A 13,856-nucleotide genomic window follows, 5' to 3' on the forward strand; every position below is an offset into this window, starting at 1 on the left:
TTCTCCTGGTAGTGGAGGAGACTGAGGACTGACATATCTGTGGTGGAGTGGGGTTTGAGTTGAAGTGATTGGCAACAGGGAGATGCAGATCGCAGTTACAGATGGAGCGCAGGTGGTCTGTAAAACAGTCACCTTGTCTCCATTTGATCTTAGAAATGTAGAGGAGGCCACACTTGGAACACCGAATGCAGTAGATGATATTAAGGGAGGTGCAGGTAAATCTCTGTCTCACCTGAAAGGACTGTTTGGGTCCCTGGATGGAGGTGATGGAGGTGGTGTAGGGGCAGGTGTTGCACCTATGGCGGGGGCAGTGGGAAGTCTCCGGGGTGGGACCGAGATGGGTGGGGAGGGAGGAGTCAATTAGGGAGACACGGAGAGAGCGGTCCTTGCGCAAGGCAGAAAGGGGTGGGGAGGGGAAGATATGCTTGGTGGTGGGGTCCCGTTGGAGATGGTGGAAGTGGCAGAGAATGATGTGTTGGATACGTAGGCTGGTGGGATGAAATGTGAGGACAAGGGGGACCCTATCCCTGTTGGGCCTGGGAGGGGTGGGGGCAAGAGTGGAGGTGCAGGAAATAGCAGAGTTACGGGTGTGAGCTCTTTTGACCACAGTCGGGGGGAAGCCCCTGTTGTTTTAAGTTCTTACTTTTATAAGCTTTAACCAAATTTGGAAGGAAATTGAAATTGGTGCATAGTGTTAGAAGCCTTGAGAGTCTGAGTCCTCTGGAGTGGGTGAGCTGCTTTCTCATGGCCAGGTAGACCCTACTTATAATAGTAATCTCTCTGCTGTCTTGTTTTAAAACAAACCTGTCTCTCTGTACCTCGAAGTGATCAGACACCAGCAAAGTTGGTAAGACTTATAATATTGGAGATACTTTACCATGTTCACAGTTTTGACCATAATAGCCAGTTTCACAAGAACACTTATAGTGCGTGGCTTCATTCTGACACCATCCTCCATTCTTGCATGGGTTGGATGCACACACATCATTTTCTGCAAGGATATATTTATTACGAAATTTATTTAGGAAATTGCACTGTTATTAGAAATTCAAAAATGCATCAAGAGATTATAAAAGTCACAACAGAACCCTAATGTTTGTAAGGGAGTGGAAAAATTATTCAAAGAATTATAATTTCAAATATAGATCCATTGAGTTAATTCAAAACAGGGATCAATAGAATTCTGGATATTAAAGGGATCAAGAGATATAAGATAAGATACCTTTACATCGAAACACACAGTGAAATGCATCTTTTGCATAGAATGATCTGGGGACAGCCTGCAAGTGTCGCCATGCTTCCAGCGCCAACATAGCATGCCCACAGCTTGCTAACCCGTACGTCTTTGGAATGTGGGAGGAAACCGGAGCACCCGGAGGAAACCCACACAGACACAGGGAGAACGTACAAACTCCTTACAGACAGTGGCCGGAATTGAACCCAGGACGCTGGCGCTGTTGGAAAATGGCAGTGATTTTAATGAATGGTGGAGCAGCTTATGCCTGCTGCTACTTATGTTCACTCAATGATGCTACCAATGGAGAGCTTTATGGAATTGGAGCGGAAAGTATTACCATAGTTATATCTGGTGTTAGATTCAATGGTCTTCAAGATCTGGGGTCCCACACTTCTCCCAAAATCAAGTGTCTGGGCAGGGGTTTGTATGCAGCCACAGAAGTCTGTTTGGCATCTCTCTTTACTTACACTGGGAAGGCCAGCAATGCCATTGTTGCTAACAAATGGTTTGTTGCACCAGGGTTAAGGCAACTTGGTGCTGCTGTATGAAAGGTTTGTAGTGAATGTAAGGGCTCAATGGCAGCATGAACCCATGTTGGAAATGGCAGTGACTCTGAGGAAGAAACATGGGGCAGGTAACTTTCCTGAAACTGTTGCAGGGATCCCACTTGGCTAATTTCTGTCGCCACCCCCCCTCATCACCGCCCTCTTGCTCATGCAAGTATCAGTGATCTAGAGTCCTGTCACATTGCCTTCCAGGATGTTTCTTGATGGTGAGGAACTACCATTACCAGTAACTGAATTCAGGTGTGATGCTGTTTCTGGGATAAACTGTGATACAGATGTTCTAAATCAAGGATAACTTGAGGAGAAAAATGTGAAAATGCAAACCACTTTGGGGAGGAGGGAGGAGGGGGGAGGTGGGGATGAAACACTTGCTTTGGAGGTGATGTAGAGAAGTTTCACTAGGTTGATTTCTGGGATAAAGAGGTTGACATATGAAGAAATGTTGAGCTGGTCGGCCTGTACTCTTTGGAGTTTAGAAGGAGGAGAGGTAATCTTACCGAAACTTAAAAAATTATGATGGGGATTGACAAGGTGGATGCTGAGAGGATGTACCTGTGGCGTAGGGGTATCTGGAATCAGGGGGCATGGTTTCAGAATTATGCGTCAGAGAAGGAATTTCTTCTCTCAGAGGATTGAAACTCTTTGAAATTTTCTACTCCAGGGAGCTGTGGAAATAGAGTCATTGAATATATTCAGGGTAGAGATTGGAAGATTTAATAACTGTAAGGCATGAGAGGAGCAAGGGAAAGTACCGAGGCCCAGACTGGATCAGTCACGATTTTACTGAATGGCAGAACAAGCTTGAGGGTCTGATTAGCCAATTCCTGCTCCTTTACTTATATTCTTTTCTTCCAGGAGGGATGGGGCTTTGTGAGCCCAGATGTTAGAGCTCTAAGATCTGGCTTAAGTGATCTAGATAGTGAAACTAGGATATGGAAAAGAGTCAGATTGAGATATGTTGAGAAGCCTGAGGATTAAGGAACTCACAGATTTCAGAAGGAAACAGGAGTTACCCATGTAACCACCAACATGTAACTGTTGGCAATTTGTAGGATTTCTGCACAAATACAAAAGCCCAGAAGTTGTTGCCAGCTGTTTATCAAGAATGTGCTCTGACATTAGGGTCCAGTGATGGGCACGAAGTTGTACTAATTTTGCAGCCTATTTGCTGAGGAATCTGTCAGAACAACCTGTGCCAGGGTAGTCTGGTACAGTAACAATGGATCTATTCAGTTCTGAGGGAAGCAGCTGTGAGGGACATAGCTTTCAGTTAATTTACTTTCTTTGAATTGTTTTTAAATGTCTTTTTAAAATGTATACAAGTGTCTTGCTTTTCAGTTTTTAAATCTGTTATGTTTTTGTTAATCTTTACTAGTTTGAATGTTTTCAATATCTTTTGAATGTTTCTGAATGAATGAGACATTCAGAACATACAGATTTTTTCAACAGTTAACTAACCCAGGGTTGTGGCTGTCAATTCTTTTTCAGCTGATTGGTGAACCTTGCTACCAATTGCTGAGGATCATGCTGACTTTGGTGCAAGTAGAAGCCAGGGATCTGTTGTGGTAACTCTGGACTCACCAGATAGATCAACGCTGAGTGCAGATGGCTCAACATAGAGTTTAGATGCCCAAAGGATTTTGAGGCCTCATCTTTGGGATTTCAGTGATAGCTTTCTTTACGTTAACCTCCAAGATAAATTAATGTTTGTGAAGACATCTGTCAACCCACTACCAGCACGCTTACTGATTACAGCCAGTTATAGTGGTCTTACCGATCTCACAGCTCCTGCCACTGTAGCCTGTCTTACATGTGCAGTTATAGTCACCAGGAGTGCTGTGACAGGTCCCACCATTCCAACAAGGAGCTGATGCACACACGTTGCTAGTAACTGAAACAAGAAGTATAAACCAAACATTCAGAAAGAGGTTTTGCGAAGAATATGCTGGTAACATAGTTTAAAAATAATCAGATATTAATTTATCCTACAGAAATACCCAAAAGTAACACTGGAACTTAGAGGCTGATTGAGCCATATACCCTGTCAGTATTGATCCTCCATGCAGCATATAGTCACGTTTACCTTCCCTGTTTCCATGCCCCTTCAACCTGTTTTGCTCTCTCTCATCTCCACAACCAACTTGTAAAATTGAATGTCTCTGCCAAAGCTACAAATTCAGGAATTCGAATCCTACAGCCTCACAACTCAACTTGTTCTGTTATTTTTCCTGAATCTCTTACATTTAATTATCTATCTTTTTCCATTCATTTTCAATGCCCCCAGCTATTAGAAATGGTTTGTCATTACCCACTTGCATCCTCCTTCATTGTTTTACTGCCTTACGTTCTCATAATCTGAGTTACTTCTACAAAAAATAATGCACTGAGAGCCAAGGAAAATTGTTGCAGCTTGTCCAATGGGAAGTTCAGCAGGGACCTGTTAATACCTGACCATAGTATAGAATCTTCAGGCATGACAGGAGAATTGTAAAAGAGGAGGTGGCATTGCAATATTAATCAAGGAGTCCATCACTAGAGTAATGACAGAGGATCTCCTAGAAGATTCTTCCAATGCGGCTCTGTGGGTGGAATATAGAGACAAAATGGGAGCAATCACTTTGCTGGAGGTGTACTATAGACCTTTTAACAATCAGAAGGAGATAGATGAGCAAATATTTTTAATTTTTTTTAAATTTTAGTTTTATTTACAGCGTAGTAACAGGCCCTTCTGGCCAATTTAGTCCGCGCCGCCCATTTTAAACCCAAATTAACCTACCCGTACGTCTTTGCAATGTGGGAGGAAACCGGAGCACCCGGAGGAAACCCACGCAGACACGGGAGGACGTACAAACTCCTTACAGACAGCGACGGGAATCAAACCCCGATAGCTGGCACTGTAATAGCATCGCGCTAACCGCTACGCTACCGTGCAGAGTAATCGGAGGGAACTTGCCTAGTATTAACTGGGATCACCTTAGGGTGGATGACTTAGAGGGAGTGAAATTTTTAAAATACATCCTTGAGAGCTTTTTGAGCTGGTATGTAGATAACTCCTCTAGGAAATGGGCAGTACTGGGCCTAATATCAAGGAACGTAGCTGAGAATCAGTGAGAGAGCATTTCAGAGATAGACACCATACTTTGTTTTAAGGTTGTTATGTGGAAAGACAAAGATGGGATGGAAATTAAGGTCCTGAATTGGGGGAAGTGTGGTAAGACAGGATGGATCTGGCAAAAGTGGATGGGAGCAGCAATTTGTAGGTAAATCCATAAGTGACCAGTGATGATCATTCTAAAATAAAATAGTAAGAGTTCATTGCCAACATGTTCCCGTAATGGTGAAAGGTATGGCCCACAAGTCATAAAGTCGTACAGCACAGAAACAGGGCCCTTCAGCCCATTCTGACCTTTTTGCCTTTCTACACTAATCCCATGTGCTTGTATTAGGACAGTATCCTTCTGTGCCTTGCCTATTTAAGTGTACATCTAAATGCCTCCTAAAGGTAGTAATTATACCTGATTCCAGCATCTCCTCTGGCAGTGTGTTCCAGATATCAATTACTCTCTGTTGGAAAAAAAACTTACCCTTTAGGTCCCCTTTAAAACTCCTTCCTCTCTCCTTAAACCTATGCCCTCCTATTTTTGATACCCTGACCATGGGAGCTTAAGGAACCATGAATGTCAGAAAAAAAAGGTATGTTATGGCAGGAACTGAAAACTGGTGAGACTCTGGAGGAGTATAGAAAGCATAAGGAGTAATTTTAAAAAAAGTAATTAGAAGGGCAAAGAGTGGGTATGAAACAGAAGTGGGGGCAAGATTAAGAAAATCCACATATATTTTGCAAATTTATTAAGGGCAAGAGGGTCACCAGGGAAAGAGCAGGGTACATTAGGGACCAAAGCTACAACCTGTGAGTGGAGCCAGTGGACGTAGGTGAGGTCTTAAATAAATCTGTATTCACAATAGAGGAGGACAAAAGACAAATTCTAAAACGAATGACCATTAAAAAGGAGGATTTAGATGTTTTAGAGGGATTAAAGGTGGATAAATCCCCATGGCGTGATGAGGTGTGTCCCAGGCTGCTGTGGAAAACAAGGGAGGAGATTGCAGGGACTATGAAAGAAACATTCAAATCTTCTCTCATCACAGGTAAATTGACTAATGACTGGAGGATAGCAAATCTGGTACCTTTATTTAAGAAGGGCAGCAGGAATAAGCCAGGTAATTACTGTGAGCCTCATGTCAGTGGTTAGAAGTTATTGGAAAAAGTCTATACTTGGAATGGTAGGGATTAATCAAAGATAGTCAGCATGGCTTTGTGAAGGGGAGAATCTTGATTGACTGATTTGATTGAACTTTTCAAAGAGGTGTCGATGAGGGTAGTATGGTTGATGGAGACAACTTGGACTTCGATAAAGTTTTTGACAAGGTCCTATGTGAAGATTGGTCCAGAAGTTAGGAGCCCATCAAATCCAAGGCATGTTGGCAAATTGTATCTGAAATTCGCTTGGTGATAGGAATCAGAGATGGATAGAAAAGGGTTTCTGTGATTGGAAGCCTGTTACCAGATAAAAACTATGGGGAATATTGCTGGATCCTTGCTATGTATTATCTTTATTAACAATCTGGATGTGAATATAGAAGGTATGATTAATAAGTTCGCAGATGGCAGAAAAATTAGTGGCGTTGTTGATAGTAAGAAGGGTTGTCTTCAGCTACCGTTTGATATTGATGTGTTGATAAGATGGCAGACCAATGGCAGATGGAATTCAATCCTGAAAAATATGAGGTGATATATTTTGGGAGGACTAATAAAAGTTTGACATGCACAATGAATGGTAGGATCCTAAGAGGTACTGAAGAACAGAAGAACTTGGTGTACATGTCAAGGCAACAGCACAAGTAGATAAGGTAGGTAAGAAGATAAAATGTCTTTATTAGTCACATGTACATTGAAACATACAGGGAAATGTATCTTTTGTGTAGAGTGTTCTGGGGCAGCCCACAAGTATTGCCACGCTTCTGGTGCCAACATAGCATGCCCACAACTTCCTAACCTGTACGTCTTTGGAATGTGGGAGGAAACCAGAGCACCTGGAAAAACCCACGCAGACACGGGGAGAATGTACAAACTCCTTACAGACAGCGGCCAGAATTGAACCCAGGTATCTGGTGCTGTAATAGTGTTACGCTAACTGCTACACTATGGTGCCTGCCCTCACCATACCTGCCCTGTGGAATATATGTGGGATACTTGCTTTCAATATGTAAGGCATAGCATATAGGAGCAAGGAGATGATTGTACAGCTATATAAAACATTAGACTACTGCAGAAGTACTATGTGTAATTCTGGTCACCATACTGTACGAAGGTGTGTTTGCACTGGAAAGGCGCAGAGGAGATTCACCAGCATGTTGCCTGCGATGGAGCATTTCAGCTATGAAGAGAAACTGATATGCTGATTTGTTTTCCTTGGAGTAAGGAACACTCACAGGGCTTGTTGAGGTGTGTGAGCATTTTTGGTTTCCGTACCTTCAGAACTTGTCTTCAAGTCAGAGCAGTGTAAATTCATTACATGAATTTCTGAGAAGGTGGAACTTGCCTCTGAGGAGTGGTTGAGTACACTCATTGGAGTTTAGAATAACAAAAGATGATCTCAGTGAGACAAGAAGATTCTGAGAGTTATGATGGATGTCAAAAGGTTGTTTCTACTAGGTAGAACTCAGTACAAGGAGACTTCATTGAGGATTATGATGAGAAGATGTTTCTCTACTCAAAGGTCTGTGAATCATTGCAATGCTCAATCTGGGGACTGATATCTAAACTGGGAGAGCTATCCCACAGACTGATAAAGCAACTGCCTCATAAAATCATACCTTACAGACAACATGCCAGACTGCTCCATTCCAATCCCTGGCAGGGCATTAGCATACTGTCTGAAGGCAGTAGCCCTGGAAGATCGTAATGTTGACTCTGGAGTCTATGAAATTCCTTGACATTAGGTCAAACATGGACAAGGAAATCTCGCCCTGATTACCACCTTCCATCTTTCTTCAGCTGGTGAATTAGTTGTTTCAGTACTTCCTCCAACAGATGGAGGAAGCACTGAAAGAAGTAAAGGCACGGAATGTACTCTGGGTGGGAGGCTTCAATGTCCGTCACCACTACTGACCGAACTGGCCAAGTCATGAAGGACACAGCTGCCAGACTGTGTCTGTTGCAGGTAGTGAGTGAACCAAAAAAAAGGGATAAACCAGCTTGACCTCATCCACACTGACATACAATGGGAGATGCATCTGTCCTTGAAAACACTGGCAGAAGTGACCTCATTTGCAGAAGTGACCACAACGCAGTCCTTGAGGAGGCAAAGTCCCATCTTCACACTGAGGACACCCTCCATCATGTTGTATGGCACTACAATTGTGCCAAATGGGATTGACTTAGAACAGATTTGGCAGCTCAAAACTGGGTATCCATGACGTGCAGAGGGCCAACACAATCTGTAATCTCATGGTCCTCATTCCACCATTACGATCAAGCCAGGGGATCGACCTGGCATAGAAGTTGCAGATTTCAGTTGTAGAACAAGTTCCAAACTTGGAGAAGCTGCATCATAGGTCTACATATGTACTAAACAACAAAGGCAAGATGCAGTAGAAGCAGCTAAGAGATCTCATAGACACTGGATTGTAAGCAGTGATTGAACATTTAATAGGAAAGAGAGTCTCCAAGAACATCACCATCCTAAACAATGGCTGGGACTGGCAAGGGAGTTCGAAAAGAAAGGCTGAAGCATTCACAGGCATGTGTAGTGAGAACTGCCAGGTAGATAATCCATCTTCGCTCCACCTTCACTCCCCCCCCCCCACCCCTACCATCACAGAAGCCAACCTTCAGCCATTTCATTTCACTCCAGGTGACAGCGAGAAACAGCTGAGAGCACTGGATACAGTAAAGGCTATGGGACAAGACAATTGCAGTACCGAAGATCTGTGTTGTAGTGCTAGCTAGACCTCTAGCTAAGCTGTTATAGTTACTACACTGGCATTTATCTGACAATGTGGAAAATTACCCAGGTTTGTCTTGTTCACAAAAAAAAACAGAACAAATCCAATCTGACTAATTACCTCTCAATAATCAGCAAAGTGATGGAAGCTGTCATCAACAATGCTACCAGGAATAATCCACTCCAGACCTCATCACAACCTTGAGTCAAACATGGACCAAGGAGCTGAGTTTCAGAATTGAGGTGAGAGTATGTGCCTTTAACATGAAAACAGCATTTGACCAAATGCGGCATTAAGGAGGTGTGGTTAATAAACATCAATGGTCATCAAAGCGAAATATTCCAATGGTTGGTGTTATACCTTGCACAAAAGGAGATTGTTGTGGTTATTAGGATTAATCATCCAAACTTCAAGACACCACTGCAGGAGTTTTTCACTATAAGTCTTCCACTATAAGGGGATGTTCACTGATGATTGCAAAATGTTCAATTCCATTTGCAACTCCTCAAGAAGACCTAAGCAACATTCAGGCATGGTCTGATAAGTGGCAAGTAACAATCGTGCCACAAATGTGCCAGGCAATAACCTTTTCCAACAAAGAGCCTAACCATCTACTCTTCTTTCTTTCTTTTTCAATCTTTTTATTAAATTTCAAATTAATACACATAACAATAGTGATAATAGACATGGTGCGAAGAGATCGGGATTACAATAGTAACAATTGACATATACAAACATAGGAGTAAAATATATAATCTGAACCTCCCAATCTCTTACTAAGTGAACATGATACAAAAGAATTTGAAAAGAAATTTGAAAAGAAATATGAAAAGAGAACCCCAAAATTAAAAAAAATAATAAGCAAAAGCAAACCAAAAACTTCAAAAAAAAAAGCTGGACAGTTATTTCTTCAGTTAAAAAAAACATTATTATGTCGTTAGCTCTGCTCCTCTATATTCAAATAGAAGGTTTTTGAAAGGGATTCGAAAAAGGTCTGCTTACATCATATGGAAATACTGAATAAATGGGCTCCAAATTTCCTCAAATTTAAGCGAAGGATCAACAGTACCACTCCTAATTTTTTTTAAGTTTAAACATGTTATAGTTTGAGAAAACCATTGAAATGTGGTAGGAGGTATAGGATCCTTTCCTTTAAATAGGATAGTTCTCTTGGCCATTAAGGTAACAATGAAATTATATGACGAGCTGAAGCAGATAGGTGGCCGGAATCCATCATTGGTAACCCAAAAATTGCAGTAATAGGATGAGGTTGTAAATCAATATTCAATACAACTGAGATAACATTAAAAATGTCTTTCCAACATTTTTCCAAAAGAGGGCAGTACCATCTACTCTTAACATTCATTGAATTGTCTTTGCCGGGTTCTCCGGGTCATCATTGTCACCATTGACCAGAAACTCAATTAGACTACAAGAACTGACCAGAGACTGGATATCCTGCAATGAACCTCCTGAAACTCCAGACCCTTTCCACCATCTACAAGGCACATTCCGGGCGCACGATGGAATACTCTCAACTTCCTTGGATGAGAGGAGCTCCAACAATTCAGTTGAGAGTTGTTGAAACTTCTTGATTGGCACCCCATCCACCACCCTAAGCATTCATTCCCTCCACCACTGGCACACAGTGTCTACCATCTACAAAATGCACTGCAGTTACTCATACAGGCGACCTCTGATAGCATCTCCCAAACTCAGCTTAACTGCCACGTCATTCACCACTCCAAATATCACCCCTCTCCACTGGCAGAACTTGGTTTGTTTGGCCATGTCTCTCAAACCATAAACCTGAACTGTCTGGAAGGATATGAATGAATGGGAATGTCCTGTCCTGGAGATTACCATCCAAATCATAAGCCATCTCGACTTGGATTTAGAAACCAGAATATCCTACCGCGTGGGAGTTATCCTAAACACAAAGACCGCAGTGGTTTATGAGGGCAGCTCGCTTCACTTCAAGGCTAATTAGGTGTGAGTATTAGAACATAGAACATAGAAAAACTACAGCACAATTCAGGCCCTTCAGCTCACAAAGCTGTGCCGAACATGTCCCTACCCTAGAAATTACTAGGCTTACCCATAGCCCTCTATTTTTCTCAGCACCATGTACCTATCCAACAGTCTCTTAAAAGACCCTATTGTATCCGCTTCCACCACCATTGCTGGCAGCCCATTCCACGCACTCACCACTCTCTGAGTAAAAAACTTACCCCTGACATCTCCTCTATACCTACTCCCCAGCACCTTAAACCTGTGTCCTCTTGTGGCCACCATTTCAGCCCTGGGGAAAAGCCTCTGACTATCCACCCGATCAATGCCTCTCATCATCTTATGTACATCTGTCAGGTCCCCCCTCATCCTCCGTCACTCCAAGGAGAAAAGGCCAAGTTCCCTCAGCCTGCTTTCATAAGGCATGCTCCGCATTCCAGGCAGCATCCTTGTAAATCTCCTCTGCACCCTTTCTATGGCTTCCACATCCTTCCTGTAGTGAGGTGACCAGAACTGAGCACAGTCCTCCAAGTGGGCTCTGACCAGGGCCTATATAGCTGCAAAAATACCTCTCGGCTCCTAAGTTCAATTCCCCGATTGATGAAGGACGATATACCATATGCCTTCTTAACCACAGAGTCAACCTGCGCAGCTTTGAGCGTCCTATGGACTTGGACCCCAAGATCCCTCTGATCCTCCACACTGCCAAGAGTCCTACCATATACCTACTATATTCTGCCATCATATTTGACCTACCAAAATGAACCACTTCACACTTATCTGGGTTGAACTGCATCTGCCACTTCTCAGCCCAAATGTGCATCCCATCTGTGTCCCTCTGTAACCTCTGACAGCCCTCTATACTATCCACAACACCTCCAACCTTTGTGTCATCTGCAAACTTACTAACCCACCCCTCCACTTCTTCATCCAGGTCGTTTATAAAAATCACAAAGAGCAAAGGTCCCAGTACAGATCCCTGAGGTACACCACTGGTCACCGACCTCCACGCAGAATATGACCCTTCAACAACCACTCTTTGCCTTCGGTGGGCCAGCCAGTTCTGGATACAGACTGTAATGTCCCCTTGGATCCCATGCCTCCTTACTTTCTGAATAAGCCTTGCGTGGGGTACCTTAACAAAAGCCTTGCTGAAATCCATATACACTACATCTACTGCTCTCCCTTCATCCATGTGTTTAGTCACATCCTCAAAAAGTTCAATCTGGCTTGTAAGGCAGGACCTGCCCTTGAAAAAGCCATGCTGACTATTCCTAATCATATTATACCTCTCCAAATGTTCATAAATCCTGCCTCTCAGAATCTTCTCCATCAGCTTACCAATCACTGAGGTAAGACTCACCAGTCTATAATTCCCTGGGCTATCCCTACTCCCCTTCTTGAATAAGGGAACAACATCCACAATGCTCCAATCTTCCAGAACCTCTCCCATCTCTATCGACGATGCAAAGATCATCGTCAAAGGCTCCGCAATCTCTTCCCTCGCTTCCCACAGCAGCCTGGGGTACATCTCATCCGGTCCCGTTGACTTATCCAACTTGATACTTTCCAAAAGTTTCAGCACCTCCTCTTTCCTAATATCTCCATGCTCAAGCTTTTCAGGCCGCTGCAAGTCCTCACTACAATCACCCAGATCTTTTTCCGTAGTGAATTCTGGCATAAAGTATTCATTAAGTACCTTCACTATTTCTTCTGGATCCATACACACTTTCCCACTGCTGCACTTGATAGGTCCTATTCTTTCACATCTTATCCTCTTGCTCTTCACCTACTTGTAGAATGCCTTGGGGTTTTCCTTAATCCTGCCTGCCAAGGCCTTCTCATGGCCCCTTTTGGCTCTCCTAATCTCCTTCTTAAGCTCCTTCCTGTTAGCCTTATACTCTTCCAGATCTCTAAAATTACCTAGCTCTCTGTACCTTTTGTAAACTTTTCTTTTCCTTTTGACTAGATTTATTATAGCCTTTGTACACCACGGTTCCTGTATCCTCTCGTGACTCCCCTGTCTCATGGGAGCATGCCTATGCAGAACTCTACACAAATATCCCCTGAATATTTGCCACATTTCTTCCGTACTTTTTCCTGAGAACATCTGTTCCCAATTTAAGCTTCCAATTTCCTGCCTGAGAGCCTCATAATTCCCTTTACTCCAACTAAACACATTTCTAGTCTGTCTGTTCCTATCTCTCTCCAATGTTATGGTAAAGGAGATAGAATTATGATCACCATCTCCAAAATGTTCACCCACCGAGAGATCTGACACCTGACCAGGTTCATTTCCCAATACCAAATCCAGCAGAGCCGCTCCTCTTGTAGGCCTATCTACAAGAACCCTTCCTGAACACACCTAACAAACTCCACCCCATCTAAACCCCTCACTGTCTGGAGATGCCAATCGATGTTCGGGAAATTAAAATCCCCCATCACAACAACTCTGTTATTCTCACACCTTTCTAGGATCTGCTTCCCTCTCTGCTCCTTGATATCTCTGTTACTATTGGGCGGCCTATAAAAAACACCCAGCAAAGTTATTGACCCTTTCCTGTTCCTAACCTCCACCCACAGAGACTCTGTAGACAGTCCCTCCACGACATCCAGCTTTTCCGCAGCCATGACACTATCTCTGATTAACAGTGCCACTCCCCCACCTCTTTTGCCTCCCTCCCTGTCCTTTCTGAAACATCTAAAACCTGGAACTGGAAGCAACCATTCCAGTCCCTGAGCCATCCAAGTCTCTGTAATGGCCACCACATCATAGCCAAGTATTGATCCAAGCTCTAAGCTCATCCGCCTTGTCCACAATACTCCTTGCGTTAAAATAGACACATCTCAAACCTGTCTGAGCACATCCCTTCTCTATCACCTGCCTATCATACCTACTACTAGCTTTCTCTATCTGAGAGCCAAACACCTCTTCCCCAGTCTCTCCAGTTCGGATCCCACCCCCCAACACTTCTAGTTTAAACTCTCCCCAGTAGCCTTAGCAAACCTCCCCGCCGAGATATTGGTCCCCCTGG

General features: G+C 43.3%; 1 protein-coding gene across 2 annotated transcripts in view; it reads right to left on the reverse strand.

The window, feature by feature from the left end:
- Positions 1-13,856, reverse strand: part of LOC127569915 (coagulation factor X-like) — a 39,400-nt gene that overhangs the window by 12,805 nt on the left and 12,739 nt on the right. For both annotated transcript variants that reach the window (XM_052014972.1, XM_052014971.1), the window contains exons 4-5: positions 3,578-3,694; positions 878-991 (exon numbers count right to left, since the gene is read on the reverse strand). In XM_052014972.1, the coding sequence (XP_051870932.1) occupies positions 878-991; positions 3,578-3,694 (231 nt within the window). The remainder of the gene's footprint in view (positions 1-877; positions 992-3,577; positions 3,695-13,856) is intronic.

The sequence above is a fragment of the Pristis pectinata genome, chromosome 4 (assembly GCF_009764475.1).
Source record: "Pristis pectinata isolate sPriPec2 chromosome 4, sPriPec2.1.pri, whole genome shotgun sequence".
Taxonomy (NCBI): domain Eukaryota; kingdom Metazoa; phylum Chordata; class Chondrichthyes; order Rhinopristiformes; family Pristidae; genus Pristis; species Pristis pectinata.